The 27,593-nt window shown below is 44.9% G+C and overlaps 1 protein-coding gene across 3 annotated transcripts in view; it reads right to left on the bottom strand.

Moving 5' to 3' along the window:
- Nucleotides 1–1,214: 1,214 nt before the first annotated feature.
- ANGEL1 (angel homolog 1) overlaps nucleotides 1,215–27,593 on the bottom strand; it is a 65,278-nt gene continuing 38,899 nt past the window's right edge. For all 3 annotated transcript variants that reach the window (XM_033951197.1, XM_033951199.1, XM_033951198.1), the window contains exons 7-10: nucleotides 19,143–19,253; nucleotides 18,837–18,906; nucleotides 18,313–18,476; nucleotides 1,215–2,979 (exon numbers count right to left, since the gene is read on the bottom strand). In XM_033951197.1, the coding sequence (XP_033807088.1) occupies nucleotides 2,819–2,979; nucleotides 18,313–18,476; nucleotides 18,837–18,906; nucleotides 19,143–19,253 (506 nt within the window). In that variant the 3' untranslated portion in view covers nucleotides 1,215–2,818. The remainder of the gene's footprint in view (nucleotides 2,980–18,312; nucleotides 18,477–18,836; nucleotides 18,907–19,142; nucleotides 19,254–27,593) is intronic.

Raw genomic sequence — 27,593 nt, 5'->3', positions numbered from 1 at the left:
GAGGGCTCGCTGACAGAACTTAGGAAAAGACCAAATCTAAATGGAGTACAGCATCACTCCCCCGAGACCGGATTCAAAATGGCAGCAGTTCCTGCCAAAACTGGGGTGCAGTAAAGCTCCATGTCACAAGCTCCATGGCAGCACTCCCCAAGTCCCCACATGAAGAAACCATCTGAACAGCTGCCTCAGAGACCACAGGCTGACGCTCAAGAGTCCCTGCCGGCACAGAAGGAACAGACTCCCATTGCATCAACGGACCAACTGCTGACACACAATGCAGTGCTTCAAATGCAAGGAGCTCATTGTGCCCCCCTCTCCCCCCTGGAGTGAAGGCCAGAACCGAAGCAGCGTTAAAGAGACACAGAGGAGCAGTTAGGAGCTGGCTGAAACTGATTCCCTGCAAAATTTGAGCTTGCTTACTTGCCATTTGCACTTTTTTTTATTGCTTCAGGCAGACACCCCCCCCCAGTATTGCAACTGATTGTCTGTTGGCAGACAGAGCACACCAGCTGAGGCTGACAATAGCCAATTGACCCTTTTTAATACAATTTAATGGATGTATTTTGCTTTGATTTTATTCATCTATTTTTACTAAATATTACCTCAAGAACATTGCATTCCAGTTTCTGCCTTTTTGGTATCCCTCTTTTACTGTGGAATTCTTGGGCTTCCTATATAGGAAAACTAGGGGAGGAAGAACCCAGCCTCTCGGGTGTAACACCCCCAGAGCAAAGTTGATCCCCGCAGGCCTTCAGCTCCAGGAGAGGAAGCAAACCTCAGAGACTGCTGAGAATTAGAACCGACTGGCTTCAGTGGACTAGACAGCCAACTTATAGGCTAGGTGGAAGCTCAGTGGTTCTCCCTCTCCATCGGATGGTAGGAGTGCATAATCCCCATCTCTGCTGGTCTAGAGGGATGTTATAGGAACTTGCTTTAAGGAGGCTCTTTTCACATCTTTATGATAGTGTCTCCTAGGCTCTTGTTTGTCAGCTCATACTCTATTTGGTAAGATTTTAGACAAATAAAAAGCAGAAGTGATTGCAGTACAGACCGAGGCACGCGAAGGCTGAGCACCAAATAGAGCTACTGATTGTATCACAGTAGCTGATTCAGCAATATCACGGGTTATCTTGGTTTATCATTCTGTTTCCATAGTGTGTGTCTATACAGCCAACGTGCAGTGCAAATGAGAGAGAAAAAAATAGTACAGAAAGTAAAATAAACTTCTTTTATTGCATTCTAAAAATCAAAACTCCACAGTATTATGCTGACCTTTGGGCTCAATTTTGACATGCACAAGAGCATTTCATTGACTATGTGCAATACAAAGTGCGCAGTGCGCAATATCTGTGTGAATACAAAACACCGAATTAAAAAACAGAATGTATAAATACTGTAGAAACTAGAACAGAACCTAACTAGTGCTCCTCCCCCAAAAAAGCTAGGCAGTGCTCACACACACTTGCCACTGAGGTAACAGAGGATCAAGGCACAGGCAGACACCCCCCGATTCCACTGGTGGGGAGTGCCTAAGGGCTGCAGCCAGCCATATTTCTTGTAAACTTGTCCTTAAAAGGGAGCACGGCAGAGAGCACAGTCAGTATTGTTGGGGAGCGTGAGAGAGAGAGGGGAGGGAATGTGTGCATGTAAGGGTAGTGGAGTGCCAAAGAAATGGAAGAAGAAGGGACAGTAAGGCAGGGATTCTCAATCCATTCCAACCAAACTATCCAGAAGAAATATTCACTGTGGGTATCTGAGTGTGTCCCAAGGACTGAGTTGAAAACTGCTGGAGATTATCATTTAGTACAGAAGGGAGTGTCTATGCAAAACAGGGACAGGGAATTCTGAGGGTAGGCACACACACAAAGGTGCCTAGAGTTCTGACACACACACACACGCACCCCTTAGAACTCTATGCGAGCAATTAAAATTTGCAGACATGCACAAAACATTTGTAGACCTCACTCCCACCCTGTATCCCTTTCCACCTGACATATCTTCCCTGACCCCTCTCGGTGTCACGACAGAGTCCCAGGTGGTCCACATCAAGGTGTGACTGGGTACCGATGTGTACATTTGTATATACAGGCCACAGGAGTTCTGCTCAACTGTTCTATGTGAAAAGCAAGTCTGACACCCCACATTATATAGATACCTGTGGCTATATTCCACACAAATACACATGTAATTTGCATGGACATAATTTTAGGCATGCCACACTTGAGTTTTCACTGATGAACTGAGTCCAAAAGGCACTTCTTACTCCTGAGTGCTAGAGATTCTATGTAGGTGATATGGCTAAGTTCCTGCTTTCTGAAAAAGGGCCAGTAACTATTTACTGGGAACCAGTTTAACCTTGGAGGTTGACCTTATTTCTATGCAAAGCTGCTAATACTAATTCTACAAGAGATGTTATCTAATCCCACCTAAGTGTTTCCTATGGAGATTTCAAGCTCCAGGACATATAGCATCCCACTGGTAACTAAAAATGGTAAGTTGGTTTATTATCTTATTAACTAAATATCAAACCCATCAGCTTAAATGCTAAACTAGAATAAAGTGCTATGCAACAGCTGCTCTCCTGCCTGCCATCCACAGAAACACACTGCCCCGGAAGAGAACCCTTGCTTTCTGAAACACACACACACACAAACACACATGTTCTTCTCCATCTAAACACACTCACCACAGTAAAGCACAAATCATAGAGCAGGGAGTGCCATACACATAAAGAGGGGAAAGAGAAGCTGTATGAGGCACCAGCTCTCAACTGTCCTGTGTTCTTCATCCATACCACCACCCCTCTTGCAGCCTCCTGTCAAGGGATTATCATGTCCATCCCAAATCTGGCTAGAAGGCAAAGGTGATCTGAGGAACAGAAGGGATTTGGTAAGCCATGTGCTGCCCAGAGATCATCTTCAGACAGCAGACTGAGGCGTCCCAAAAGTTTTAGTACTCCATCCCGATACAACCGCTGACCTAGGAGTAAGCAAGAAAGGTTTTTGTCACTGCAGAGTATGTGCGATACAGATAAGATAGACCAACCTTTATTTTATTTGAATTGGCTTTTTGTTTAATTATTTATGTCCGTTTTTAATGATTATATGGTTTATCTATGTCCTGCCTTGACTAAGACCGTACAGGCTATGAATATTTTCAAACCCAAAGGATACAGGATGCATGCACAGCCTAGTATATGGCATCAGGAAGGCAGAGTTAGTCCTTACACTAGGCTGATTTATCAGATTTAGCAAAGCACAAAGAAAATGCTGCTCTAGAGAAGAACACTTTCTAGAAGCATGCCTATAACAGACTTAAGAAAGTGGGCATGAGGATTAGATTAGGGTATTTAAAGGAAATGGGCTTGGCAGCAATTAAAGGAGATGAGTCCAGGCAGAACTGTGAATCTTTGCAGGAGAAGTTTCACTTACAACTTTTTGATTTTCTGAAGTTGCAAAGTTGCTTTGGAGGCAGAATCATCTGCCCACTGCCTGATCCAGAGCATTCAGCGGGCAGAGACCGCAAACATTGACACCTTACTCATGACCCTGATAATGTCACGTAATCTACTCCTTCCCGACATCTGTCTCAATCTGGTGTGAAAGGCCCATACCGCAAAGGATGCTGCCCCTTTGATTTCCATAGCTAGCACATCAAACTGTTTCTTTAGAACCAAGTCCAACTTGTGATCCTGAGCATCCTTTAACATAACTCCTCCTTCACTCAGGAGAGCTGTACGTTTAGTGATCTGAGCAAACCACAGAATCCACTTTCGGCCGATTAAACAGCTGCTGGAATTCTGGCACCATCAGGAAGAGCCTGAACATAGCTTTAGCCACTCTGAAGGAGCCTTTTGGTGTCTCTCACTGCTCAGTAATTAAGGCAGTTATGTTCAGATGCTTGGGAAAAAACTATTGAAGCTGCTCATGACTGTGTACTGGGAAGTGGAAGGCTACGCCTCCAGCTTCAATTCCTTGATTGCATCCTCTATCAAATAGTGGACAGAAACAGCATATCAAAGGGTCATCACCCTGGTCGTGCCATCTTAGCTGCCTCTGAGCCCTGGGACAATAGAGGCATTGAGGCCGATCTCCAATTCTGCCAGTCCAGCTCCGAGTGCTTGATGGAACTGTGGGCCGGCTTGTTCTTCAGTGGAGATGGCTTAGGAAGCAGGGCGCTCCCAGAACTAACGGTGGCACTCTTTCTGGCTGCACAGTACATACCAGGCCCGTTAAAAACACTCCACATGAGATTTACAAATTCCAACATAAATCTTTGGGCAGGCGAGATAAAGGAACCCTGCAGGGCCTCTGATTGGGCTTTCATGGGTTTCACGGACTCCACGCGTCTGCGCTTTGTACCTTTGCTGAATTCAGGCTCCAGATGGGACTTTCTTCCCATCTCCTTGGCTGGCCCATAGCAGTTCCCCAGCCTTAGAGGACACGGATGGGGCTAAGCCTGAGGCTCCTGCCATGGCATGTGGTACAAGGCGCTCCTCCGCTGGCTATCCGGTGCAAACTTGATATGAAATGGTGTCCAAACACCCTGAGGAGTCCATCCCTGTCAATTTTAGTAAAAATAGAGGGGTTTTTAGGCAGAGAGGCTTTTAAAAAAAAGATCGTTTAAAATCTAAGATGACCGCCACCAGACATATCACACCAAAAATGGCCCATGGGAACCTTTTAGAAAAACACTGAAATAGAGGTTTTGGAGGTGGAGGACCTGAACTCTGACCCCAGAAATCCTCAAAAATGAAATTTTTGGACTCCCCTGCCCAATTTTCCCATAGGAAATAATGGGGCTATAGATCAGTAAAGATGCCCGATTGTCAGCTTTCTTTGCAGCCTTAGAGAATGAAAAGTACTTTCTGCCTCAGAACTTCAACTAAAAAGCTCCAAACCAGGAAATCTTTGGGCTGCCAGTCGGACTGATCCTGACCAAGACCTCTACCCCCATAGAACCTTGGAATGAAATGCTGAAGATAAGCAAGAAGGGCTCTGCGAACATATAATCTGCGCAACTGTCTCTGTTCCAGTGAGCCCTCCCGACTACCTAACATCGAAAGGACAAACTGATTGACATGAAAAGGCAAAACCACTTTCGGCAAAAAAAGAGGGAACTGGCTGCAGCATGACCTGCTCCATAGAAAACTCCAGGAAGGGAGGCCTACACGAAAAGGCCTGCAGTTCGGAAAATTTGGAAAACTCTACGAAACAACTGAATTTAAGATTGTTGAACTTTCCTAAAATAATTACTATGTTACCCAAAGATATATTTTATAAATTTTTGAAGGAAGTTCTCCAATACCCTGAAGAAGGTCTCCCTCCTCTACATAAGATTTATTTCCTGCCAGTTTCTCCTATAAGATCTTCCACCTCTGAACCAGCAGATTCACTTTCTGTGATTTCTTCTACTCCATTAGATATTTCAAATATACTGGAAAGCTCTCAGGAGGAAGTAGTACTGCGTTCAACCTTATTAGTGACATTTGTATTCCAACAGGACAAGGAAGCACTTCTTCGCTTTTTTTTTTTAGGCATAAAGAAGTCTCCTTTCTGAATGGAAAGATCTCAGTTTTTCCAGATGTTTCAAGATCTACACAAACAAGAAGGAAGAGATTCCTGGAGATGAAAGAAAATGTGAAAGTATTGGGGGTGAAATTTCAATTACGCTTTCCGTGTAAATGTATGGTTTACTTGGATCAAAATACTTATGTCTTTTATGAACCCTCCCAATTACAATTTTTTCTGGAAGGAAAGGGAGTATCATTGTAGGAGATCGAGTAATTAGCTAGTCCACTTAATGAATGGGAAGAAGCCACTATTAATCATTTTGGTATAATTGGTTAAATTTTGCTTTAATATTACTCCTGTGGAAGAGTCTTGAAAATTATTAATTTCTTGTAATTATCTCTAACTTGTTTAGATATTTTATTTTCGTAATGAGATTGGGCTCTTGATTTGTTCAATAATTGTTTTTGTTGAAAAATGAATAAATGATAAAAAATATATATATTTAAAACATGAGACATTGACAATGATGAACTCACAAATACACAAAAGGGACTGGGTGGAACTACAATAAATTCAGAAAAGTAAACATAAAGAGGTGAAAACAAGAGGGAAAGGGAGAAGAGGGTGGTAGATCGAGATCAAATCACGGGCAATGTATCAGGGTCGAGAACATTTTATTGGATCAAAAAAGGAAAACATGGTGATGGTCATTGCTCGAATGCATCTTTGAAGAGAAAACTTTTTAATGCCCCTTTGAATTTGTTTAAATTTGTTCTTCACTAAGGAAAGAGGGTAAAGAATTCCATATCGAGGGGGTAGTTATGGAGAATATTGTTGTACAGTGAGTATTAATAATCTTTAGAGAGGGAACAAATAATAAGTGTTGATTTATAGATCTGAGTAATCTTGGTTGAGCATGGGGAATAAGAGAGTTTTGAAAGTTAGTAAGGCAATTTTATAAGATATTCTGTGGGAAATGGGAAGCCAGTTGCTTTTTTCAAAAGATCGTATTTCTTGGTAATAATTTTGATAGCAGCATTTTGAATTAGCTGAAGACGTCGAAATCTATTTTGAATATAACAAGTGAGTGGGTTCAGGGATGGTGATTCAAGGAAGTTTGCTAACGATCTGATCATTCATAATTTATAAAAGCAATTTCTAACCACGGCACTCATTTGGTCGTTTAGTTTATTGTCAATTATTATGCCTAGTATTTTTATTACTGTATGCACCGTTTATTTCTTGTATCATATTTATTTAACTTCTCACAGCTCACCAGCTATATCAAGAGAGCAGACCCCACTGGCACTCTAAACTGTAGTCTGTGCCTAACAGGTGGCCAGGCGTACAGTTGAGGCTCCTCTAAATTTAGAAAACCTAGGGAGGTGAGGGAAGGACTCGAGTGCGGCACCCCCGATGTCAGTAGGACCCCCAAAAGGGTCCCCCAAGCTCTGTTCGGACATCAAAAGGGACAAGAAAGATTCACTAAACCAGATCCAACAGGCCCAAAACAAGCCTCAGCAGACTGCACAATCTTACTACTCCACCTGCTGGAGACTGAGAAAAGACCAATTGTAAGAGGGACTGCGCACAGCCCACTTGTACTGAAGCCAAAAGGCCCTGATTCTGCAAAACGTGTCTAAAGTTAGGCACCATTTAGATGGCTATATTAGGCATCCTTTGTAGAATCACGCTCATCTGCTTAGACATCTAACTTTTTAGGCAAGATTTAGACCTCCAAACAATGGCCTTAATGTTATAATATTTTATTATTATGTTATTAGAATGGCAATTTTGTGCTGTTTTTCATTTTAATTGTAATACTGGGAGTTGGATCTGTTTAATGCTTTTATTTATTTCTCTTCCACCAGCAACATTAGGGTAGAAGGCTGAAGGCTTAACCAGTCTGTTACAGAGTGAGCTAGAAAGCGGCATAGCAATTGTAAAACTAGGTCTTATAGGCAGTGTAAGGAAGTCTACTTTTGAGCATAGTTTAGGCTTCAGATAGATGGAACTTAGGCACAGTTTGGACGTCCTTAATGCAATCTGCTAAATAGCTCTCTGGGTTTTTATTTTTGCTTTATTAAGCTCAAAATGCATTTAATAAGCCGCAACATAAACAGGGCACATCAATATAAAGATATTGCATGCAAAATCTACTTTACTAAATGTTTGGATTAATAGGAAAGATTATATTGTATAATATATGTGAATGCATATGATATGGGAGGGATAGGAGGGAGGGGGTTATAATTTCATTAATTTAAGTTGATTGTAATAGAATATCAAATGATGTTTTTAAGTTCAAATGTTATTTCTTGATACACTTGTTGTAAGATGAAAAAATGAATAAAGATTTAAAAAAAAACCCAAAACCCTACTAGTTTTCTGGCCAAACAGCAATGATATTTGCTAATTAGAGGAAAAGATCCATTAACTGAAGCACAGCACATGAAAAAAACAGCTTTGTTTCTTGCTAAAAAGCTACCCTTTTTCTCATTAAAGATTGCTCCAATAAGGTCATTCTTGAAAGCACATGACAAAAATATATAGATTGCATACAAATTTCATTTGCAAAAGGTTAAAAGGAGGAAAACCAGATACAGACCTTAACATGGCTTCTACTTCATTGCAAATGGAGGTTTGCAACTGCACAATGGTGACCTCATTGTGAGATCATCAAGGTGCACCTGCAAGGTAGAATGCCACAATTAAAATATGTGCTGGGGGAACTGGTTGGGATTCAAACTCATGATCTCTGGAAGATGCGCACAGGGCTTTTACTTATTGAGCTATAGCAGCTTCCAGGCAGATGTGGCATTCTACCTTGCAGGTACACCTTGATGATCTCACAATGAGGTCACCATTGTGCAGCTGCAAACTTCCATTTGCAACGAAGTAAAAGCTACATAGAGCATTATGGACCCCAGTTCGTTTACAAAAGTTAGATAGCTCTAAGTCTAATAGATGTTGGCATTGTCATCTCGAAGCAGGGACTCTAGATCATTTATTTTTCTATTGTCCATTTATTTTGGCTTTTTGGAAATCAATATAGGGCTAAATAAATTATTAGAAAACCCGGTGGCATTATCGTATGATGGTAAAATTATGGTCTTACCTGTTAATTTTCTTTCCTTTAGAAGCAGCAGATGAATCCAGACTAGTGGGTATAGCTCACATCGACCAGCAGGTGGAGATAGAGAACTGATTAACAGTTGGCCTTAAAGCCTGGTGTTCTTTCTGTTGATTCAGTTATGCACTTTGCCCAAGCATCCCGAAAGGAGAATGAGCCACCACAAAACTCCATTCCAGTAGAAAATGTGTCTTTCTCTTCTTAATATTATTATTTGTTGACATTTTTTTTTTTTTTTTTTTTTTTCGCAAAGAAATAATACACTTACCAACCATAGCCTCAACTAAACCCATCAACTAACCCCCGTACACACCTACAGTGCAATTGGGGAGGGGCTCTGGATTCATCTGCTGCTTCTAAAGGAAAGAAAATTAACAGGTAAGACCATAATTTTACCTTCCATAGCAAAGCAGCAGATGAATCCAGACTAGTGGGATGTAGCAAAGCAAACTCAAACTGGGTGGGACGCAACTCCTGCCTCCGCCAGCACTGCCGCGCCAAAACTCGCCTCTGAACGGGCCGCTACATCTAACCGATAATGCTGTGAAAAAGTATTCCTCGACGACCAAGTGGCCGCCCGGCAAATCTCCTCTAAAGCCATCCCCCCGGACTCCGCCCAAGATGCCGCCAAAGCCCGAGTGGAATGAGCATGAAGGTGCTCCGGCACCTTCTTCCCTGCCAACACATACGCTGAAGCAATAGTGTCCTTGACCCAACGCGCAATGGACGCTTTAGACGCCGCCATCCCTTTGTTTTTACCCGCGAATGCCACAAAGAGATGGTCCGACCGACGAAAATCATTCGTCACTCCCAAATAATGGAGCAGCATACGGCGTACATCTAGTAGCCGTAAAGATACAAACCGTTTCCCCCAATCCTCCCTCCGGAAGGATGGAAGGAACAAACTCTGGTTCACATGAAAGGAAGAAATAACCTTCGGCAGGAAGGACGGCACCGTACGCACCGACACACCCGTTTCCGAAAAACGCAAAAAGGGGGCTCTGCAAGAAAGCGCCTGCAGTTCCGATACTCGCCTTGCTGAAGCCATCGCCACCAAAAAAAACCGTTTTCAGTGTGATATCTTTCAACGTGGCCGCTGACAGGGGCTCAAAAGGTGCCCCCTGCCACTTTCCAAGGACGAGTTTAAGATTCCATGGTGGACAAATTCGCTTTACCGGCGGGCGGATATGGTGAACCCCCTTGAGGAAACGGACCACGTCCGGCTGCGACGCGAGAGCCGAGCGATCGACCCGGCCCCTGTAACAGGCAATGGCCGCCACTTGAACCTTTAAAGAGTTATAGGCTAACCCTTTCTCTACGCCCTCCTGCAGGAAAGCCAGAATCGCAGGCAGGGAAGCCTTGAAGGGCGCCACTCCCTGGCGACTGCACCATGCCTCAAAAATCCTCCAGACTCTCGCATAGGAGGCCGACTTCGAAAGTTTCTTGGCTTTAAGCAGGGTGGCAATCACCCGCTCGGAATAGCCCTTCTTTTTCAGCCGTGCCCGCTCAATAGCCAGGCCGTAAGACCAAAGCGGGCCGGATCTTCCATCCAAATCGGACCCTGAGCCAGTAAGTCCGGAGTGACCTGGAACTTTACCCGCTCGCCGACTGAAAGCTGCATCAGATCTGCGTACCACGGCCGACGCGGCCAATCCGGAGCCACCAGGATGACTCTGCCGCGAAAACGAGAGATGCGCTGCAACACTCGACCTATCATGGGCCAAGGCGGGAACACATACAGAAGGGAATTCGGAGGCCATGGGAGAGCTAATGCGTCCACCCCCTCCGATCCCCTTTCCTTGCGTCTGCTGAAGAACCGAGGCAACTTCGCATTGTGGGACGAGGCCATGAGATCCATCTCCGGCAACCCTCACCGACGGACTAGCAGGCCGAACGCTCGAGCAGACAACTCCCACTCGCCCGGATCCAGAAGATTTCTGCTGAGAAAGTCTGCTTGCACGTTTTCGTGCCCTGCAATGTGTGCCGCCGACAGCAGCGGCACATGCCTCTCCGCCCATTGAAACAAAGTTCTTGCCTCTTCTGCCAACTGCGGACTCCGGGTGCCCCCTTGCCGATTGACATAGGCGACTGCCGTGATACTGTCCGAAAAGATCCTGGTCGGCTTGTCCTGAATCAGTGACTGAAAAGCCAGCAGCGCCAGTCTGACTGCTCTTAACTCCAACAAATTGATGGGCCACTGGGCCTCCTGGAAGGACCACATCCCCTGGACTGACGTCTGCAGGCACTGGGCCCCCCATCCCCGCAGACTGGCATCCGTGGTGACCACCACCCAGTCCGGTGTGGCCAACGGCATGCCCCTCCAAAGATGCAACTCGTGGAGCCACCACTGCATGCTGCGAGCTGCTCGACGACTCCATTGGAGACGCACATTGTAGTTCAGCGAAGCGGGGGACCAGCGAGCGAGCAGAGACTGTTGTAAGGGCCTCATGTGGCTCCGCGCCCAGGGGACCACCTCCAGAGTCGCCACCATGGAGCCTAGCACCTGAACATAATCCCAAACTCGAGGTCTGGCCGACCCGAGGAGTAGGCGAATCTGAGCCTGCAATTTCTCCCCCCGGTCTCGGGGTAGAAACACCTTCCCCAGAGCCGTGTCGAACCGCACCCCCAGATGCACCAAAGACTGTGATGGGGACAGACAACTCTTGGGAAAGTTGACAATCCACCCCAACGACTGGAGGAGAGAGATCACTCGCTGAGTAACCGCCACACTCTCCTGTCTGGACGAGGCGCGGATTAACCAGTCGTCTAGGTAAGGGTGCACCCGAATCCCTTCCTTGCGGAGAAAGGCGGCTACTACCACCATGACCTTGGAAAAGGTGCGGGGAGCCGTTGCCAAGCCAAAGGGCATTGCCCGAAACTGATAATGCTGGCCTAGAATCGCAAACCGCAGATACCGCTGATGCGGAGGCCAGATTGGAATATGTAGGTACGCTTCCTTGAGATCGAGGGACGTAAGGAACTCTCCCGGTCTTACAGCCGCAATAACCGAGCGCACCGTCTCCATCCGGAAATGGCGAACACTGAGAAATCTGTTGACCCTTTTGAGATCCAGCACCGGCCTGAAGGACCCTCCCTTCTTTGGTACAATGAAGTAAAGGGAATATATACCGCTGCCGACCTCCTCCGGGGGCACCGGTATCACTGCCCCTAGCTCGAGCAGCCCTTTAAGAGTCCTTCTGACCGCGTCTCCCTTGGCCGCCCCATTGCACGGGGACACCAAGAAAGAATCTACGACGGGAGAGGCGAACTCTAACTTGTACCCTTCTTGTATAATGTCCAACACCCACTGATCCGACGTGATCGTGGCCCACTCCGCCCGGAACTCCGAAAGCCGGCCCCCTAAGGGAAAGGCGGAGGGAGCCAAGCCCCCGTCATTGTGGATTGCGAGTGGCTGGGGTACGTGTTGACGGTCCCGAAGAGGGTCTCGTCGTACGAAAGGAACCCCTCTGCTGAAACCTCGGTCTCGAAGCAGAGGACGAACCCAATGCTGATCTGAAGAAAGGCTTACCAGACCGGGATCTTCGAACATCCCTGAAGCGCGGTCTCGACGATGAGGGCCTCACCGGGGGCCTAGCCCTATCCTCCGGTAAACGTTGAGTTTTGGTATCCCCAAAATCTTTCACCAGCTTATCTAAATCCTCTCCAAACAATAAACCCCCTTTAAAAGGGAGTCTCACCAGCCGAAGCTTAGAAGCTGCATCGGCCGCCCAATGCCGTAGCCATAAGGATCTGCGAGATACCACTGAAAGAGACATCTGCTTCGCCGACGCTCTAATCATATCATATAAGGAGTCCGCCAGATAAGCCAAGCCAGATTCCAAATCTGCCAGCTCCGAAGGGACAGCACCCCCAGACTCCATTAAAGTATCAGCCATGACCTGCGACCACTGCAGACATGCTCGCGCCGCATAAGAGCTGCAGATTGCGGCCTGCAAGGTAACTGCCGCTACCTCAAAGGACATTTTTAATGAAGATTCAATCTTCCTATCCTGCGCATCCTTCAATGTCACTCCCCCCTCCACCGGCAAGGTAGTCTTTTTTGTTACCGCTGCCACCAAAGCATCCACCCTGGGTAATCTAAACTTATCAAGTTCAGTCGGGTCAACCGGATACAAGAGCCGCATGGCTTTTGCCACTCTCAAACTGGAGTCTGGCGTATCCCATTGCGCCGAGATTAGCTCCTGCATGGCTTCATGCACCGGAAAAGACTTAGGGGGTCTACGCGTACCTGCCATCAGGGGATTACCCGATACCGCCGTATCTGCCTGAGAAATATTCAGCCCCTGTAAAGCCTTCGAAATTAAGGAAGAAAGTTCTTCCCTATGAAATAAACGTAGAGCGGACGGGTCATCCACCTCTTGACCCGGGGGATCCCCTGCATCCCAATCTAGGACCTCCCCCTCCTCCAAGGATTCTGGAAGAGAAAAAGGGGATCTAGGCAGAATGTCCTCTGCATCCGCGGTCGTTACCCTGCGCTTTTTTGCTAGCAGCGACCGCCCCGGCGAGCCCACCGTGCCCTCAGCCGGCCTGCCAGTCTTACCAGGCCCCACAGCCGACGTCGAGGGCACCGGAAGGGATACATCGACCCCCGGCACCGGCGGGACGGGCTGCGCACCCTGTAACAAAAATGCCCGGTGCAGCAGCATAACAAATTCCGGCGAAAATGCACCAAAGGGAAGGGCCACTGACCCGCCCTGAGCCGCGACGGGGCGTGGGGCCGCGACTTCCGCTGGTGCTCCCGACTCCCCCGCCGCCGCCGGACTCCCCACTGCCACGGAAGAGCCCTGCAGCTCAGACTCACCCTCGTGTTCCGGGGACATTTCCCTTGCCTCTCTGACCCGGGCAATAGCCAGCTCACAAGCCTGCAAAAAGGCATCTTCTGCCGGTGGAGCCTCACACTCGGCCGAGCAAAGGCCCGACGGTGTTCTGCGCGCCCCACAGCGCGAACACCGGCGACCTGCCTCCATTGCCAGCTTGCGTTCCAGCACGGCTTGTGTTTTCCAAAAAAAAAAATTTTTTTTTTTTTTTACACGCGGCGAACGCCGCCGACTGCCGACTCCGCCCCCAACCACCCCTACACTCCGGAACGCGACACTCAAGCCCCGAGGCAGGGAAAACACTCACCAATTCGCTCCCGCGACCTCAGACGCCAGGATACAGCTGGTAAGTATACTGAAATCAAATGCAAAAGACTGCAAAGCTCAGCACAAGACAGGAAGTCGACTCTTTTTTTTTTTTGTACTGGAATGGAGAAAGAGAAAGACGACTCCTGCAGGACCACAAACCCCTCAATCACACGGAGGGAAGGGTGGAGCAGGGACCTGGGAGGGCCCAGGTGTACCTCCTAAAGCCGGCACCACTCAGCCAGGCACCCCTGTCCTACTGAAGAGACTGAGTCTCAACAGAGGAAGTCCACCGAACACCAATATCTCCGGCAGTATCCAGAATCCAGGAGCTAGAGGGCTAGCTCAGACCCTGCTGGGAGATAGAGCAAAACTGAATCAACAGAAAGAACACCAGGCTTTAAGGCCAACTGTTAATCAGTTCTCTATCTCCACCTGCTGGTCGATGTGAGCTATACCCACTAGTCTGGATTCATCTGCTGCTTTGCTATGGAAACTGTATTATTTGGCATGCCAATGAGGGCTAAGAACCAAATATCATCTAAAAACAACAGGCTTCTACTTATTATGATAGGGGTTGCCATACAACAAATTACGAGTAATTGGAAAAATTGGAGGAGACTTAACTATAGTTTTGGGTGGAATTCATTATGCCACATATATAAAATGGAAAGAACAACAGCCACACAAAAAGGGAATTTTAATAAATTTCAAGATGTTTGGGGGCCTTTAACAAATTATTGTAATGAATAGATACCATTTTTCCCTTGATAATACAAGTGCAAGATTGGGGGAGGGGGGTTGTTTTTCGTCTTTCATTACTTGTATGGAATGGTAGGAAATAATTTATATGTTATAAGTGTTTTATATTTGTTATGAAAGGGATGGGAGGGAGGGGGATAATCTTCATAAATTGGATTATTGCAGAATATCAAGTGTTGTATCCAAGTTAAAATGTTGTTACTTTTTTTTGTAAGTTCTAAAAATGAATAAAGATTATTTGTAGTTCCTTCCTATTTCTCCTACTGTAAACCCGTCGAGCTCTACGAACGTGGAGATGATGCGGTATACAAACCTAAGGATTAGATTAGATTAGATTAAAAAAAAAAAAAGAAAAGAAGCCATGTTAAGGTCTGTATTGTTTTTTTTCTGTTTTTAACGTTTTGCAAATGAAATTATGTATGTAATCTATATATTTTTGTCATGTGCTTTCAAGAATGAGCTGATTGGAGCACTGCAAAAATAAATCCCAGAGAGCTATTCAGCAGATCGCATTAAGGTCGAAAACGAGTGCCTAAGTTCCATCTATAGAACTCAGATCTATTTGAAGCCCAAACTAAGCAAAAGTAGACCTGGTTTTCATTCTACAAAATAGGCATCATATGGATGCCCTAGGTCGCTCTGTGTTATGTAAATGAATCGTAGGACGCCCAAATTGAGTCATTTCTCAAACCACTCCCATTCCACTCCCACACCTATTGAGTTAGGCGCAAGTTTTAAACAAGGGCATCCATGAAATTGTGGCTGCGTCTACAAAGTGGTGTCTATGTCCTTTGGATGCCTAAGTACCAATTATTGTTTGTTAAGACCCTTAATTGGCTCATTAAGAACATAAGAACTGCCATCTCCGGATCAGACCTTCGGTCCATCAAGCCGGCGATCCGCACACGCGGAGGCCCAGTCAGGTGTACACCTGGCGTAAGTTTAGTCACCCATATCCCTCTATGCCTCTCGTAAGGAGATGTGAATCTAGTTTGCTTATAAATCCTAGGACAGTGGATTCCGCAAAAACCTCCTCTGGGAGAGCATTCTAGGTGTCCACCACTCGTTGCGTGAAACAGAACTTCCTGATATTTGTCCTGGACTTGTCCCACTCATGATCTCTGGAAGTCCGTGTCACATTGGACATTGTAAATCATTGTTTTTCCTGCTCTATTTTGTCAATTCCTTTCAGTATTTTGAAAGTCTCAATCATATCCCCTCACAGTCTCCTTTTCTCCTATCTTTAGGCATGACTTAGGCGCCCTTTATAGAATCGGGGCCTTAGTCTCCAACTGGTGAAAGAGGAGCGTAAACCCATCTGTTTCTGTGCTGGTCTGGAGGGACGCTAATGAGCAAGCACTGTTTAAGTTTCTTAAAAGTGCTCATTGCGAAAACCACTACAAGAGAAAACCAAAATGTCGGTTAGCAATAAAAACCAATTAAATGTAATTGAAGGCTTCCCTTCAGAGTGGCACTGCCTCAGGACTTTTTTTCTCCAATACAACTTTAATTTAAATTGAATAGACTCCACTGGCTCTCAAAGCTATATGCCTTGCCTCAATATTAGTGGCACAGTTTACAGCTGAGGCACCTCTAATGAAAAAATTTTGTATACCTCGATGCCCCGTACGAAGAGGAAAGGGGTGGTTAGGGGTCCTTCCTCGCCGGCCCTGGCGTCCACCCCGCTCCAGCAAACCATGGACCGCTTCTTTTCTGCTCTTCCGGCACCAGCATTTTCCGGAGTGGAGAGCCTGGCTTTGGGCGGCGAGTTGAGGGAGTCGCTTGCCCTTTCGGGTATTGAAACATCTGTCTCCTCCGGTTGCCCTCACACCTCCGTGTCCAGCGACCGCCGAGGCGCTGGGGCGGGAGGCACGCGAGCCTGGAAGTGGAGGCGCGGGGTTTCCTGGCGGGGGTACGGCATCCGAGTTTGGTCAGCTGATGGAAGCAAGCAAGAGTGGGGAGAATTTGTCTTCACCGACGGAGGTTTCCTTACACAATATCTGGTCGTTGCTTCAGCGGATGGAGACAAAAATGGAAAAATCTTCGGAGGAGGTAACTAAAATAGTGGAGAACTTAGACTCATTGACTAAAACTGTGGAAACAATGAAATTGAACTCTGTTGCTCAAACTAAGCAGATGCAGGAGGAGATATTGCATCTACAAAAGTTAAAGGTGGCTTCTATTAAAGATAGTACTTCTATACATAAAAAATTAGAGCAATTTGAAAATTTTAATAGACGCTTGAACCTCTGTATTTTAAATTTTCTCCAAATTCCAGGTATATTGCCTTTTGACTTATTGAAAAGATATTTGATTGAAAATTTAAAGATTTCCTCAAATTGTATTCCTCCAATAAATAAAATTTACTATTTACCAAATAAGAAGATACCTGGAAGAGAAGGAGGAGAGAATGAGATTGAGAAAGATAGAAAAATAAAAAATAAAGAAATAGAATTTGCTGATGTGACTGCTCTTCTTGAACAAACAATAACTGTGGACACTGATAGAGCTATGCTCTTAGTATCATTTGTCTTTGAACAAGATGTGAACATGATTATGAAATTGTTCTTTAAAAATTCACAAAAGTTATTTGGGGAACAGAAAATATGGATATACCCTGACGTCGCAAAGACTACGCAAGAACGGAGGAAAGAATTTCTTTCTATGCGTCAAGATACCATTAATTTGGGAGCAACGTTTCTTCTAGCATACCCCTGCAAATGCTTGGTTAAGTATTTGGGAGTCAAATACACTTTTTTTTCTCCAAACCATCTGAAGGAATTCCTAGATGTGAAGAAGATCATTAAGGACTGAGGGATAACGAAACTTTAATAGCTGGTGCTTAGATACATTAAGCCTATTTGTTAATTAATTTCTTCTTTAATTTTTCTCTCATATATTTTCTTGAATGACCACCCCCCAAAAATTGAGGTCTAAGAAGGGGATAAAGAAATACTTTTTATTATCATATGTATGAATTTATAATACTTCTGTGTAGTTTGCCTCCCTGTGTTTATTGTAGCAAGATCTATTCTTGTAAGTTTTGTTGAATATAGAAATAAATAATTTTTTTTAAAAAATGAAAAAATTTTGGGGAGGTAAGGGACTCTACCAGTCACGTGTGGCACCCCCAAGGTCAGACGGACCCCCAAAGCTCAATCCTGCACCACAAACAGGGACAAGAAGGCCACTAAACAAATCTAAGCCCACACTAAACCAGTGAAAGACTGCACAGACTTACTACCTTCACCTGCTGGAGACTGAGAACAGACTGATTGTACTTGGGACTGCACAGCCCACTTATACTAAGCCAAAAGTCAGTGTCTCAATCTCTACCTGTTGGCAGATGAACGTAAACCCATCCGCTTCTGTGCCGGTATGGAGGGATGACAAAGAATCTTCAATATTAAATCAACTCCTTCCCTAGGTTCACTTTAGCATTCCCAATCATTCTGAAAAGATAGTTCATATGTCCAACAAGCTTCCTAGAGCTACATGCCTCTCCATCAAGTCAGCAGAAATAGTGCACCTAGCATGTTTAAATTTTGTGCAACTGTATTCACTTCTCCAACCTCTCTCCAAGTTCCTCATAGTGAGTTGATTTTACCTGTGGCTTTTTTGTTGACCCTCATTTCTCATTCAAAACTTGCTTTTTACAGGGTTTGTTGGTGTAAAAAACTATTAGGACCTGTAAAGCACTCAAGACGAGCTCATACACACTTATATGCTTCTCCCCTTTTCCCTGTCCAACAAGACTTACCACCATTCCTTCCATCCCCAAGAGGTTCTGCAGAGAAGAACATGTAATCCACAGTGGCTCCGAAGCCCATGGGCATGGTTGTCACCTCTGCACGCCCTTTCCCTGGGAGAAAATGGCTGTAGACAGAAGTCAAGCTTAGGCTATGCTGAATGAGGCCAGGAGATCTGTGAAAGAAAAAAAAAAAATCCTCTCACACAGGGGGAAGGATATACCAGTATCAGAGGTAAAGGCTCAAGTAATTTATAATGTCAATAAACCGAAAATACCCTGCTATTCCACTACTGAAACTCAACCCCTACAGCTTGCCAATGCACTTTACTCAAAAGTATTCCCTCCCCCCAATAGCTCTAACAATGCATCTAACTCTTACATGCAGCCCTCTTGCTATTTCAGGAACAAACATTAATTAGAGCTGTCAGGATCAGAAATCTCTAGTGAAGAATATTTGAACTCTCACCTATACCCTTTTTCTCCTTGTGACAGTTTGGTCTCAGGGCTGCCAAGATACCATACAGAAACATTACCTCAAAAAAGAAGTTCCCATATCAGGAGTTGTTATTCTAGGGACTCGCTGGGACCAGTATTCAGGAGGTTCTGAAAAAGGAAAAGTTGGCTTATTTATTATATCCCAAAACAGGGAATGGAACAAGCATTTTTCAGCTTGATTTCGGAAACTTTTCATGGTGAATAAGTCACCCCTATACTGTAATACTAGAGTTCTCGTGTCCCTGCCCCAAGCTCCACTCGCTCCTAAATTGCAATGCTAAAAGAGTTCTCCAGTGTCAAACTTCTTGAGGTCTACAGTGCCTAAGGATTGGATGTCTTCTTACCAGGCTTAGCATCTGTCACACCTTCCAGAAGAAGCAGATCCACAGGGCGCTGGCAGGCGGCTTCACAAAACTGAAACTGCAGCAGAAAGTCACGGCTGTACTTCCGCCTGTCTGTAGGGGGACAAATAGTTATTAGGCTCTACAGTAAAAACAAATAACACTGGAAGAGATGACCCCAAGGTCAAACACAACGTTTAAGAACAACATATGTCACACAGGGAATTGCAGGTTCATGAGCACGTGGCCAAATTTTCAGAAGCTACATTTCAGGGTCACTGTATTAAGCATCACAGGTTCAAGAATTTAGAAGTGTTCTTAGGTCAGATGAGAAATGGTTGCAAATACATAACTTCACAACCAATGTAACTGAGGTCAGAGGACACAAGGAGAATAGTTCTGGGGTCAGTGCTCACCAGTCAGACAAATAGTTCCGATATCAAAGAGCACAAGGTCACTTTATCAAGAGAACAATTCCAAGGCCATAGAGTACTGAATCACAGGTTCAGAACACAGGCAACAGTAAATGTTCGCTAGAGCTGCCCAATTCCTGATTCACTTCAGCTGAATTGATTCAATCTGGGAAAAAACCAGCCTCACAGATTCAGTGCAGGTCCAGCGTGTCCGGGAACTTCTCCACAGTGCCAGCCTTCACAACACACTGCTCTTGCCGGCGTTGGGCCCTGCCTTTGCAGAAACAGGAAGTAGGCGGGATCCAACAGAGAGCAAGGCCCGACGCTGGTAAGAGCAGCATGTTATGAAGGCTCTGTTGCCAATGGGGTGTGTGTGTGTGCGTGGGGGGACAAAGAAAGAGAGCATGTGAGGGAGGGAGGAGGTGAAAAAGAAAGAGAGCAAGTGAGGGAGGGTGCTCCCAGGGGGGGTGAGGAGAGATACTGAGGAGTCACAGAACGAGTGCCCTTCTTTGTAAATCGCCTCGATCTACTTCCTATTGACCAAGAATTCCCAAAGCCTCCACTGCTTACCCCACACCTTTCGACCTGCTCTTCCTATTGACTTACTCTTATTGTAAACCCATCCCTACAAACAGTCATGTGCTCAAAGACTTCATTGTTTTTTTCGCTGTATGTCCAGCTCTTCTTTATTGTAAACCGCCTCAAACTACCTTGGCTTTGGCGGTATATAAAAAATCAATTATTATTATTATTGTAAGTGTGTAAGAGAAGTATGAATTGTATATGGAAACAGATAGGGAGCGGAGTTCTGTTAGTATAGCGACGCAGGTGGAAGATAAGTCATGCAGCAGAATTTTGAACAGACTGAAGGGAAGAGAGAAGGTTTGGTGGAAGACCTGTGAGCAGTAAGCTAAGCATGAGGTGGTTTTGATAATATGCTCAGAAAGGAAGGGAGAAAGAAAAGACGAGAGAAAGAAGTCAAAGATGATTCCCAAGTTTGAGCTGAGGAGCAATGAGGAGTCAAAGTAGGTATTCAATTTATTTTATAAAATATTTTGCTTACTTTGCTAGCTCATACAAGGGGAGGTAAACTAATGCTATATTCCAAACTTTGCACATGAAGTTAGTGCCAGTGGTTGTCTGAAGAAAATAAGAAGAGACACAAACACTGGCAAGTAGAGATACAAAGTAGAGAATGACACGGGGAGCGATCCCCGCAGCGAACCGCTGCGTGGCTGCGGTTTGGCTGCGGGTTATGGTGACCTCATTAGCAAATCGCCGCAGACACGGGGACAAATCCTTTCACCGCCCGCAAAAACGGTGAATAGATTTGTCCCCGCAGGCCAATGTCCCCCCTTCTAGGAACCGCTATTTACCTGTGTTTCACCGTGCTCCTCATTTGTCAGATCAACCCTTCCTGCCAATAGAACCCGCCCCCCCCCCCCGACGATCGCCCTCAGCCCTTCATGCCGACAGAACCAGCCCTCCCCAACGATCGCGGCAGGAGGGTACCCATCCCCTCCTGCCTACCCCAACAGCCCCCCCGACGATCGCAGCAGGAGGATATCCAACCCCTCCTGCCAGCTCCCCAACAGCCCCCTATGATCACTGGTAGGAGGGTGCCCAACCCCTCCTGCCGGCACCCCCAACGGCCCCCTATATCGCCAATAGGAGGGTGCCCAACCCCTCCTGCCGGACCCTCCCCCAACAAACCCCGCCATCCCGAAACACCACCCTTAGTCTTACTTTCCAAGTTGGACCGGACAGCTCCTCGCTCGTCTGGCCAGCAGGCCTGCCTCCGTCCAAATGAGGCGGGCCCGCCCCTCCCCTCCCCTGCCTAACCCACAGGATCCTAGGGCCTGATTGGCCCAAGCACCTAAGGCCCCTCCTATAGCGGGAGTGGCTTTAGGTGCCTAGACCAATCAGGCCCTAGGATCCTGTGGGTTGGGCAGGGTAGGGGCGGGCCCGCCTCATTTGGACGGAGGCAAGCCTGCTGGCCATACGTGTGAGGAGCCGTCCGGTCTAACTTGGAAAGTAAGACTAAGGGGGTTCCGGGGTGGGAGGGTTCGTTGGGGGGGGGTCCAGCAGGAGGGGTTGGGTACCCTCCTGCCGGCGATCTTAGGGGAGGCCATTGGGAGGACCGGCAGGAGGGGTTGGGTACCCTTCTGCTGCGATTGTCGGGAGGGCCGTTGGGGGGGTCTACAGGAGGGGTTGGGTGCCCTCCTGCCGTGATCGCTGGGGGGAGGGGAGACTTGCAGCCGTAGCCGCGGTCACTATGCTAATCACGGCAGGGAGATCTTTGCCGCGATTAGGTACAGCGGCCGCGTCTACTTACCATGTAGGCTAACATTGTAAGCATTTAAAGTACATGTCGTGTTTGTTTTTGCATTGCTAGCCCCAGGGGTGGTGGAAGATTAGTGATTGAAAAACTGTATGAAAAATAACTATTTTAAATTTAGTGATCAAAATGTGTCAGTTTTGAGAATTTATATTAATTAATTTTTTCTCTGCGTGTTTTGTTTTTGTATAGTTATTAACTAATATTTAACTAAGTTTTAAAGTTTTAAAGAATGTTTCCTTTATACGTAAATAAAGAAAAGTATATAAAATCGTACCCGTTTGAGGCTTTTATGTATGCAGCGGTGACGGTGACGGGGCGGTGAATGGGGTTGCAGTGGCGGTGACGGGATGGTGAATGGGGTGGCAGTGGCGGTGACGGGGCGGTGAAGAGGATGGTGAGACGGGGACGGGGCGGTGACGGGGATGGTGAGACGGGGACGGGGCGGTGACGGGGATGGTGAGACGGGGACGGGGCGGTGACGGGGACCAATTTTTTCACCGTGTCATTCTCTAATACAAAGCACTGATAAAGAAAGCTAAGAAAGTATATGAAGAGAAACTTGCCAAAGAGGCAAAAACTCATAACAATTTCTTTAGGTACATCAGAAGCAGAAAACCACTGAGGGAATCCGTGGGACCATTAGATGATCAAAGAACAAAAGGGGCACTCAGGGAGGAAAAGGCCATAGCGGAGACGCTGAATGAATTCTTTGCTTCGGTCTTTATGGAAGAAGATGTAAGAGATCTACCAGAACTGGAAAAGGTATTCAAGGGTGATGATGCGGAGGAACTGAAATAAATCTCTGTGAATCTGGAAGATGTACTAAGCCAAATCGACAAATTAAAAAGTGATAAATCACCTGGACCGGATGGTATATAACCCAGGGTACTAAAGGAACTCAAACACGTTAGCGTCCCAAGCAGCTCTTCATGATAAAGAGTTTCGAACATTCCTGCTTACAGCCTATTCTTTGAAACATTTTAGAATACAATTGAAGACCTATCTTTTTTCTAAATATCTGACTATTTAACTCATTTTATTCCATGCATTGTGACTATTGTTAGTAATCTTTTGTAAACTGCATTGAACTTATGGTTACGTGGTCAATAAGTACTATGTAATGTAATGTAAAACATGGAATTGCTGACCTGCTGTTAGTAATCTGTAACCTGTCACTAAAATCATCTGTACTACCTGAAGATTGGAGGGTGGCCAATGTTACACTGATTTTTTTAAAGGTAAATCCTGTATGTCATATATACAAAATGGAACGCACCATTGCAACGCAAAAAGATTATGTGAGTAAATTTCAGAAAGTTTGGGGACCGTTAACAGATTTTTGTAATGAATGATTAACTTTTCCCATGATAAGATATTTGATTAGAGGGGAAAGGGGTGGGATTTTATTTCTGATTATTACATAATATATCAATATTTGAATGAATTTCATAATAAAGTTGATTTTATGTATTATTGAATTGGGAGGGAGGGAGGGATGGGGGATTATTATATTCAATAAAAATGAAATAAATTTAGATTTCTTACATAATATTTTAACTTTATATAATACTAATTTTCTAATGAAATGTTAAATTTGATGCTAATATGTAAGTTTACCAAGTGTGTATATTTAAGTTTTTTTTAATGAGTTTATTTGATATACTTGTTGTAACATACGAAAATGAATAAAGAATTATAAAATAAAAAAAGATTTTTTTAAAGGGCTCCAGGGAAGATCCGGGAAATTACAGACTGGTAAGCCTGACTTCAGTACTGGACAAAATGGTGGAAACATATAAAAAATAAAATTTAATGATTTTTTTTTTAACTTTATTCATTTTCAAATCAAACAATAAGTGCATAAAAATATATCATAAAAATAATTTCAATATAGCACTATATTATCTAACATATGAACTATAATAGTGTAAAACTTCCAACCTCCCCCCCTTCATCCCATTCTCAATTAAAATAGAATATGCAATGTTATACAACATATTAATTTAATGAGATAGAGTCAGCATGGGTTCAGCCGAGGGAGATCCTGCCTCATCAATTTGCTTGACTTCTTTGAAAGTATGAAGAAACATGTGGATAAAGGTGAGCCAGTTGATATACTGTATCTAGATTTTGAGAAAGCTTTGACAAAGTTCCTCATGAGAGACTCCTGAGGAAATTAAAGAGTCATGGGATAGGAGGCAAAGTTCCATTGTGGATTAGGAATTGGTTAACAATGGAAAACAGAGGGTAGGGATAAATGGTCATTTTTCTCAAGGAGAGTAAACAATGGAGTGCCGCAGGGATCTGTACTGGGACTGGTGCTATTTAACTTATTTATAAATGAAGAGAGGGTAAAATGAATTAAGAAGAATAGTGTTGGGAGGGAGGAGGGGTTATGGGTTTATATATATATACAATTGTTATTATCTTGATGGATTTATCAAGTGTTGTTTTTGAGCCTATGTATGATCTTTATTGTACACTTATTGAATGATTAAAAAGGAATAAAGAAATTTTTTTTTTAAAAACCAACTTATTTATAAATGATCTGGAAATTGGAACAACGAGTGAGGTGATTAAATTTGCAGATGACACTAAACTGTTCAAAGTTGTTAAAACACATGCAGATTGTGAAACATTGCAGGCAGACCTTAGGAATTTGGAAGACTGGGCATCCAAGTGGCAGATGAAATTTAATGGAGACAAATGCAAAGTGGTGCATATTTGGAAGAATAACCCAAATCACAGTTATCAGATGCTAGGGTCTACCTTGGGGGTTAGCGCCCAAGAAAGGGATCTGGGTGTCATTGTAGACAATACGATGAAACATTCCGCCCAATGGGTGGTGGCGGCCAAAAAAGCAAACAAGATGCTAGGAATTATTAAAAAAGGGATGGTTAACAAGACTAAGAATATTATACTGCCTCTGTATCGCTCCTTGGTGCGACCTCACCTGGACTATTGCACTCAATTCTGGTCTCCTTATCTCAAGAAAGATATAGTGGCACCAGAAAAGGTTGAAAGAGTGAACAAGATGATAAAGGGGATGGAACTCCTCTCATATGAGGAAAGACTAAAAATGTTAGGGCTCTTCAGCTTGGAAAAAGAGACGGCTGAGGGGAGATATGATTGAACTATACAAAATCCTGAGTGTAGTAGAACGGGTACAAGTGAATCGATTTTTCACTCCGTCAAAAATTACAAAGACTAGGGGGACACTCGATGAAACTGCAGGGAAATACTTTCAAAACCAATAGGAGGAAATATTTTTTCACTCAGTGAATAGGGAAGCGGATAGCGTAGCTGGTTTTAAGAAAGGTTTGGACAAATTCCTGGAGGAAAATTCCATAGTCTGTTATTAAGACATAGGGAAAGCCTCTGCTTGCCCTGGATTGGTAGCATGGAATGTTGCTACTCCTTAGGTTTTGGCCAGGTACTAGTGACCTGGATTGGTCATTCTGAGAACTGGCTACTGGGCTTGATGGACCATTGGTCTGACCCAGTAAGGCTATTCTTATGTTAAAAAGTAAATGCTGAATTAAATTTTACTTTTAAGTAAATGAAAATAAGTCTGAAGCCTGTAGAGCAGGGGTAGGGAACTCCGGTCCTCAAGAGCCATATTCCAGTCAGGTTTTCAGGATTTCCCCAATGAATATGCACGAAATCTATTTGCATGCACTGCTTTCAATGCATATTCATTGGGAAAATCCTGAAAACCCGACTGGAATATGGCTCTCGAGGACCGGAGTTCCCTACCACTGCTGTAGAGAGAGGACTAAAGCACTGCTACGCAGTTGTCTATTTCCTGATTTTTGCTAATTGTTTCCAGTGTTTTGCCTCTTTTCTCTTTCACTCTCATGTACACCACTTGAGGGTCTACATCCCATTAAAACTCTCCGTTTCTGGGCTTGTCAACTCAAATCCAGGTTAAATAAATTTGCTAAATGAAGAAATTGGAAGTCAAGATACCAGAAATAACCAAGAATAATTCCTACAGTAGGGTTCTTGGGAAGGCAGAATTCTCCAATGTCCTGTGCCTGGAGCTTACAACACGTTGAAAGTGTACAGCAGGGTTGTCTAACGTTGGTCGTCGAAGGCTGCAATCCAATTGGGTTTTCAGGATTTTCCCAAAGAATCTGCATGTGGGGTGGGGGAAGGGATTTCTTATCTTATATTAAATGTTTAGTTTAATAGAACAGACTATCTAATATAATAAAACCCTAAGCGCGCATGCGCACTCTTACATGCATGTTCCGTTTTCTATGAACCTGTAGGTCCCGCCGGCAAGAGTGCACATGCGCGCTTCTACTCCCTCCCTCAACTCACTATACGGAAGCAGTTCTTTGTCTTTGGCCCCCCTCCCTGCTGCACCCGAACCCCCGTTGAGCCTCCCATTCACCCCGAAACAACAAAAACCTTCCGGAACCAGCAGTGTCCCCAGCACTTTAAAGACACTGCTTTGCGACCTTCTAATGCCGATTTCCTCTGCCGCGTCCCTGATTGACATCATCAGAGACGCAGCAGAGGAAATCGGCATTAGAAAGTCACGAAGCAGCATCTTTAAACTGCTGGGGACGCTGCTGGATCTGGAAGGTTTGTAGGTCGTCTCGCAGTGGGAGGGGCGAATGGGAGGGTCAATGGGGTCTGCTGCACGGTGGCGGGGGGAGGGAGGAATATGAAAACAGGCTGATCACCGGTTCTACTGCACAGGGGGGATGGGAGGGAGGGAAATAAAAATGCCGGGTTCTACTGTACAGGGTGAATGAGGGGGGGGGGGATTTGAAATTTAAAGATGCTGCTGATTGGGTCTACTACACAGGGGGATGGGAGGGAGGGAGGCAGGCTGCCTTCGGGGGTGGGGGTGGGTCAAAGTCTGGAAGGCAGTGAGGAGGACATAGTAAGGAGGCACTGGGGGGCACTAAGGACATAGGAAGGGGCACTGAAGGCACTAAGGACACAGGACGGATGCACTGGGGCCACTAAGAACATGGGAAGGAGGCACTGGGGTACTAAGGACATAGGAAGGCAGCACTGGGACATTAAGGACATAGGAAGAAGTCACTGAGGGCACTAAGGATATAGGATGGGACACTGTGGACATAGGAAGGGGGCTACTGAGAGACAGGCAGGCATGGCGCAACACGGGGCCAGGGAGACAGAGAGAGAAATACAGGGAGACAGAGACAGAAAGAAAGATAGACAGACAGGGGGCCAGGGAGAGACACAGACAGAAAGAATGACAGACAGACAGCGTCCAAGGAGAAAGAGACAAAGAAACCCCCCCAAAAAAATAGACATCTACTCTAGCACCCGTTAATGTAACGGGCTAAAACACTAGTATATAATATTTTACATGATATATAGAATTACATATGAAATAACAGGGATGGGAGGATTTAAATATTATTAATATAAATTGATTATTATAGACAATCAAATGTTATTTTCTGAAGCACTTGTTGTAAGATGAAAAAATGAATAAAGAATTTATTTTTTATTTTTTTTAATTCTTTATTCATTTTTAAACTTTCATCAAGTGTACAAAAATTCATAATAAATACAATTAATTTGAGCACTTGAACATCTTATCATTATAACTTATAAGTAAAAATGTAACCCTCTCCCCACCTTCCCTCAAAGCCCCTTAATCATTATAAGATCATATACTTGAAACCCTCCCCCCACCCCCTACTAAATGAA

Source organism: Geotrypetes seraphini, chromosome 7 (genome assembly GCF_902459505.1).
Source record: "Geotrypetes seraphini chromosome 7, aGeoSer1.1, whole genome shotgun sequence".
Taxonomy (NCBI): Eukaryota; Metazoa; Chordata; class Amphibia; order Gymnophiona; family Dermophiidae; genus Geotrypetes; species Geotrypetes seraphini.
This window is presented reverse-complemented; position numbering and strand designations above follow the sequence as displayed.